Raw genomic sequence first — 6,949 nt, 5'->3', positions numbered from 1 at the left:
CTCCACGCTGGGCACACCAGGAAGGGCTGACCAGCTCTGTGGGAGCCGAGCAGTGAGAGCCCCAATGGGGTGGAGATAGTGGTGAAGGAGGGTTGAAGAGGAGAGAGAGTCAGTGAGACAGTGGGACTGGGCTGCGGGGGTGAGGATGAGAGGGGACAGAGCCGGAGAAAGAAGAGGTGGGAGAAGAGATCGGAACGGATCAGTGTGGAGAGACGGTTTCTTGGTGCCCCCCAGGGTGGGGGGCATGGGTCTGTGGCTGAATCTTATGATGAGTGGAGGGAGCCTCCGCTCAGGCCTGGGACCCCTTTCCTCCACAGATGACATGAGCTTACTCAGTCCTGGGGAGGACGTGCTCATCGACATTGATGACAAAGAGCTCCTCATCCCTGTCCAGGTAGGACGCGCACTGGATCCCGAGAGAGATGCCACCTCCCGCCAAGAGGTGCTCGAGAGAGCCCCCTTCCATGCTTCCACCTTCCACTCCGCCTCCTGCCCTCCCTTACCCCACAGCCTCCGTTGACCTCTCCTTCTATGCCAGGCTGTCCACTGTACGCAGCATGGAGCTCAGCTGGGGAGCGGTCAGGCTGGTCGGGAAGCTCCGGCCTTCGGGGCAAGACCCAATCCTTTCCCCAGGAGCATGGGAGAAAGACGGCCCTCTGCCTTGGATGGCCTGGACAGCTTTCCCCTGGAGACCACCTAGTAAGCCAGGGTGGGAGACAAGGAAGACTGGCCTGTTGCTGGCGTGCCCGGTGGCGCAGTGGTTAAGCGTGGGGCTGCTCACCACAAGACCAGCGTTTGGAAACCCCAGCAGCTCCCCAGGAGAAAGATGGGGCTTTCCACTCCCGTGAAGGGTGACAGTCTCAGAAACCCACAGGGGACACGTCTACCCTGTCCTTTAAGGTCCCTTTGAGCCAGCATTGACTCAACGGCGGTGAGTGAGTTAGTTTGTTTGCTTCTGGGATACTCAGCCCCTCTTGCATGATCCCTACCTGGAGGGCAGGTTCACCTGTGGGCTTCTGCTCGGTGCCACCTTGTAGGCAGCTCAGAAAGCTAGGGTGTCCAAGCCACAGTAGCCGCATCTTTCCATCCTCTGGCCCTGGAGGAACAGAAAGGGGGAGGAGTCAGGGAGGGACTTAATCCAAAGCTGCCCCATCCTGTGGGCATGGGGAAGTCACTCTCGCTGTGTTCTCAGCACCCGAGAGCCACTTGGTGACTCAGAAGCCAAAGCCAGTGGACTGACAGGAGGTCTGGGTGTCTTTGACAGAAGAGTGAGTAGGAGGGGGAGGCACTGTCCCGGGGCCCTGGAGGTGGCCCCAGCTCCCAAGGGCGGAGACCGCCCAGCCCTTCCTGCAGGGGAGAAGAAAGACCTCAGCTGGTTGTCCCTCTCTGTTCCAAGTTGTCACCTCCTCTCTGGGGTTTGTGGCATGCTGCTCACACGCCTGGCAGTCACCGGGCCTAGTGGCCCCCACTGGTCCTCAGGCGCATAGCCCGTTTGCTCACTCCAGGTGGGCAGGTGAGCTGGGCACTTCACAGGGTTCTCTTGACTTAGAACCATCGGTGGATCAAACATTAACCAGAAGAGCAACAGCGCTCACTTGGGTGCCGCAGTGGGCACAGGATCTTTGGAGCTCAGCTTTGAAGTTCTCCCTGGAGACGTGATTATAGGGCTCAGATCCCCCCTTCCTCCCTTCTCTCATCCATCTGTCACATCCAGGGGCATCTATGCTGTTTTAGTGCTGTGCCCTTGCTGATGCCCAGCCTGGAGGCCTTGAGCTGTGGGCCCACTGCTGTCAAGTCCTCAGTGGGCCTGGCCTTCCCCACCCCATTTATTTCTCCAGCCTCCACGGCTCCCAGCGCCGCTCCCCCCTTCTGTCGGAGAGACCTTCTGCCCCTGTCCTCTTGGCCAACTCCTAGGTCTTCTGTGAGACTCGACTTGGTGTGGTCTCTTCTGGCTCCTCCCCTTCTGCAGCCAGTCCTTGTCTATCTCTTGGTCACTGCACTTGCCTTCGGTTCAAATGCGCTGGGCTGATGTCAGAACATTCTCAGACTCAGCTTAGAGTAGGGCTGGGGCTCACTCCCCCTCGTACCCTCAGCACCCAGCCTGCCTTGGAAGAGGCATCCAGTAAATGTTGGCATGAAAGTCACTGCAACTCAGTGCTTCAAGCCTTCTGGGCTGGGAAGGGATTGGTAGCTGAATTGGGTTGAGCATTTGCCCCCCACTCTCAACTGCCCGGTCCTGGCTCCTGCTGCTACGCCCTCAGTGGGCCCGTCTGAGACCGTGCAGGGCAACAGAGGCCTGCCCAGCAGATCCAGATGCCAACACAGCCAGAGGCAGACAGAGAGGACACCCAGTCTGCCCACCATCCCCACACTGGCAGGAGCGAACTGGGCGCCGGGTTTGAGCCAGAGCAGGGTCTGTGTGCCCGGTAGGAGCAGAGGTCCACTGTGGCGAGAGCTGCTGCGAGTGTAGAGCGTGGGGAGGTGGGCGCAGGGCTCCTGGAGGTGTGCCCAGATAGAGAGTGGCTGGCCCTTCCCAGCCTCAGGTATGCAGAGAGAAGGAGGAACAAGACCAGTGTGCTCTGGTGGGGAGGCTTGGGATCTGTACTGCAGGAGCCTCACGCCTGACAAGCAGCCTGTTTTCTGTCTTCAGGGAGCCCTGGCTTGATGGAGTCTGACTGGGGGTTCCTTGGAAGCACCCAGACAGGTGGCTGAGTTTGAATTGTTGTTTTCTCTGATGTCCACTGATCCGATGTGACTGTCCAGTGAGCTTTGGCTCACTCCTCCTCTCTGGAGCCAAGGGCCGTCTGAGGAACCAGGTGTGCTGTGGCTGCCTCCTGTTCCCAGTGATGGAGCAGACAATTCTGGCTGAGCTGTCTGTCTTTCCATCACTCCCCATGCAGATGGAGGGGAGGGTCTTGGTCCTTGGGGCCTGGAGGGTGCCACGAAGCCTGTCAGTATTGGGATGGAGGGTGCAGCCTGCACTGCTGTGCTCACCGACCCCAGGGCCCATCTCTAGCTTCAGATGCACCCCCGCCACATCCTTGTCCCTGTCTGGGTCCCCTCCCATCCTGTCTCGGGGACACCGTCTCTGCTTGTGAGGTCTTCTCACCATATCCAGGTCACTCCAGGTGCTTTCCTGATGCCCAGGGCAGCTGCTGGCCCTCCCCATGGAGTGTGTTCCAGGCTCTAAAAGGACTGGCCAGTTGGAGAGGGGATTAGAAATGTACGTGTAAGATACAACTGGACACTTGGGCTTCCAGGGTTTGTAGGTCAGCATGCATGACAGAAAGGAAAGAGAGAGAGAGAGAGAGAGAGAGAGAGAGAGAGATTGCATGTATGAAAGTGGTGGTGTGTGGTTTTGTATGTATATACTTCTGTAATGCAGGTGAGTATGGTGTGGGAAGAGTATGAATGTCTGTGGTGTGTATGAATGTGTACTGGGGGTAGGTATGTATGAGTGTAGGTATGTATGAGTGTGTGGTGGTGGTGGTGGGTAGGTATGTATGTGTGTGATGGTGGTGGGTAGGTGTGCATGAGTGGGTGGTAGTGGTGGGTAGGTATGTATGTGTGTGATGGTGGTGGGTAGGTGTGTATGAGCGTGTGGTGATAGTGGGTAGGTATGTATGAATGTGTGGTGGTGATAGTGGGTAGGTGTGTGTGGGTGGTGGAGATAGTGGGTAAGTCTGTGTGTGTGATAGTGGTGGTGGTGGGCATGTGTGTATGAGTATGGTGATGATAGTGGGTTGGTGTTCATGAGCATGTGGTGGTGATAGTGGGTAGGTATGAGTGTGTGGTGGTGATAGAAGGTAGGTGTGTGTGGTGGAGATAGTGGGTAGGTCTGTGTGTGTGATGGTGATGGTGGTGGGCAGGTCTGTGTGTGTGGTGGTGATAGTGGTAGGTGTGTATGGTGGAGATAGTGGGTAGGTCTGTGTGTGTATGATGGTGATGGTGGGTAGGTATGAATGTGGGTGGTGGTGATAGTGGTAGGTGTGTATGAGCGGGTGGTGGTGGTGGTGGGTAGGTGTGCAGGAGAGTAGTAGAGTTATTGAGGATCCACACCTGGCAGGCTCCACAGAGGAAGTCAGAAAGTGGAGGCCGACCTGTCTCCACACCCGTGGGTCAGGGAGGGTAGAGGTGGCTCCCTCTGGCCTCCAGCCCAGGCTAATTTTGAGCCCGCCGCTCCAGTTATAGTCCCCGGGTCGCCGAGAAAGTGGGGTCGTACGTGCTCCTTGAAACGGAGTGCTAAATTACAACGAGTTCCAAAAGGGAACGTGTCATTTCGGATGCTGGCCCAGATCTTTGGAGCACTATGTTTAGCTTTATATTTTTCTCCCTTTTGCTCTGGCCAACTGCTGGTTTCCCTTGCACGTCTCTTAAAAAAGAACTGTATTAAAAATAAAAGCAAGGCTTCAGTAGGGCTCTGGGTGGGATGAGAGGGCTGTGCTGGGTGTTGGGGCCTTGCCCGGAGGTCATCCAGTCTTCCGGGAGTCACACCATGCCCACCAAGCCATGTAGCTGCCGGGCTGGGTGCCCAGTGGCCAGCTGTCCATGCTTCCGGCTCTGAAGAGCGCCGAGGGCTACTGTGGGGCTCTGCCAGCCGTCTTCTCTTGATAGAGCAATGGGCCTGAGCGCCAAGTCTCCCTCCGGGTCCCAGCAGAGCTCCTGGGCCCCTCACCATGCATCCCCCAGACCTCCCTGCTGAGAAAGAGGGCTGGCCAGAAGTTGACTCCCAGAGCCCCTGCTCGGCTCTCAAAGGATAGGAGGATCTGACCTTGAAAGTTCTGGGGGCCCACTGGCCTGCTAACCTCTCCAGCCTTGCAGCTCCTTTGGTGTCCCTCCCCCCCACCAACCCTCCCCCCCCCCCTTGCATTCCGGAACCCTGCGCTGTTTCCCTGATGGCTGAGGGCTTGGCTTGGCGCTGAATGAGTTGTCCTCTTTACTCCTGGGAACCTTGTCACTGCTCTGCCCTCTGCCTGGCCCACTGCCCTGGCCTTGTCCACGGAGTAGACCTGAGGCCCCATCAACTTCCCTGGGCCATTGGGGTGGCTTTGTGAACAAGGCTTCTGCCCCCTAGTCCTGACGCCCAGGCCCTGCTGACCCTGTGCCCCAGGGACCCGCTCTATGAGATTCTGGTTCTTAGGGCTGAAAGTTGACAAGTGACTGTGGAATGCCCCCAAAACAGCACAGACACTTTTCTGTAGTCGGGTGCGGTGGGGGTGGGGTGGCAGGTTAGACGACAGGACCCCAAACGGCCCTCCAGGTCTAGGGTTTGATCCTGCATCCTTGTCTTTGAGGAGAGAAGACTTTGAAACTCACCCTGAGCTTCGAGACCATGGGCAGCAGGGTGCTATGGGCTGGCCAGGGGAGGCCCAAGTGCTAGGGAGGCCCTAGGGATGGGCAACTTGCACGCCCCCGGAGGTTTGGGAAGGCATGATGTGGAGTCAGTGGGTGCCAAGGGTGGTGAGAAACCTGGTGATGGGAGCCCGCTCAGCTCCTGGCTGGGTACCTCCACGTGCGGTCTCTCACCGAGCCGAAGGGGATGCCCCTCCTCTCGTTTATACTCACCGCTGCCTGGTGAGGTGGGCTTTGCACCTCTTTGCCACGTGGGTATGCTGACTCCGAGAGGTCGGGGGCTTGGTCTGGGTCACATAGCCAGGACAGCAGTGGAGCCCGACTTGGCCAACTCCCCAACCTTATGCTCTTTCCCCACCCCTTGTCACTTCCCTGCATGGGGAGCAGAGGGCCCTTCCCTGGATAGCGGAGTGCTCTCCAGTCTTCCCTGAAGTGCTCCCTCTAACCCTGTGGCTAACCAGCGTGTTTAATTTGTAGCTTGCAGACGGTCTGTCGGGTTCGGCCCCCATTAACACGGCATCTCCTCCATCCAGTGCTCATGTATGTATGGTGTACCTAATCCTGTTCTCTCTGATTTCCCTCGGAGGGTGGGGGTAGAGTGTCTAGGGGAGCGGGGAGAGGGAAGGGAAAAGAGGTGTCCCAGCACCTCAGCATAACGCAGTCACGTCTCAGTCTCCTGGGGTGTGAAGGAGGGGCAGGGAACGCAGTGGAGGGTCCAGTCTCAGAAACAGACGTCCTGCGTTAGCCCTTTGTACGTCCCAGCAGTCATCTGACTCCTGCTTACCTGGGTGAGATTTGGGGAGTTGGGTGGGGCCTTGTGGACCAGCGGAGCAGAGAAGTATGTGGACTAGCCCCTGGTTCCTGGGACACGGGACCATGGCAGAGCGCTTCGCTCTGTTCCTCCCACATGCATGGAGGATCTATGTGGACCAGGACCCCAGCCGTCCTGGTGGATCCTCAGAAGTCAGTCTGGGCCAGGCGTTTCCCTGATGTTCTCAGCAGGGTTACCTTCTGCCTGATGGGCTGACTCTCTAGGTGTCGCCTCTATGGGCCATGTCCTCTTGGCTTCCACTTCTAACATGCCTCCCCGAAGGCCCACACTGAGGGCCAAGGGGCCCTGCGCGCCTGTTGGCAGAGGCGGCAAACTAGGTGAACGAAAAGGCAGTGAGTTGAGTCCCATTCACGGTGCCAAGGGGAGATGTGGAGGGCCGATGAGCCGAACTAGGAAAGCAAGGTTTCCAAGAGAAGGCAGTATCGAATATCTATGTTTATTTAGAAAAAAATGATCCAGAAAAATGCAAGGCCCAGAGTGGAAACCAGCTCTGGTTGGAGAGAAACACTTAGCATTTTGATGCACTGGTCCTTTTAAAGTAGTGTTTAAAGCGTGGGTGTGCACGTTTTACAAAATTTTACAAAATTGGAATCGCATTGTCCTTTTAAATATTTGTCTTCCTTTCTTAAACTTAAAAGCGCATTGTGAATGTTCTTCCATAGTTTTCTATTCTTTAAAGACCCGGCTGCATGTTATTTCATGATGTGTATATTCATCATGTTTTAACTACCCTCCGTTAATTTGATCATTTCCACTATTTTTTTT

General features: G+C 56.7%; 1 protein-coding gene across 1 annotated transcript in view; it reads left to right on the top strand.

Moving 5' to 3' along the window:
* Nucleotides 1-6,949, top strand: part of DYSF (dysferlin) — a 223,011-nt gene that overhangs the window by 146,864 nt on the left and 69,198 nt on the right. The window contains exons 41-42 of the mRNA XM_013004756.2: nt 318-394; nt 5,830-5,892. Coding sequence (XP_012860210.1) covers nt 318-394; nt 5,830-5,892 — 140 coding nt within the window. The remainder of the gene's footprint in view (nt 1-317; nt 395-5,829; nt 5,893-6,949) is intronic.

Source organism: Echinops telfairi, unplaced genomic scaffold, assembly GCF_000313985.2.
Source record: "Echinops telfairi isolate 266 unplaced genomic scaffold, ASM31398v2 ScPeMD7_9;HRSCAF=40, whole genome shotgun sequence".
NCBI classification, from domain to species: Eukaryota; Metazoa; Chordata; class Mammalia; order Afrosoricida; family Tenrecidae; genus Echinops; species Echinops telfairi.
This window is presented reverse-complemented; position numbering and strand designations above follow the sequence as displayed.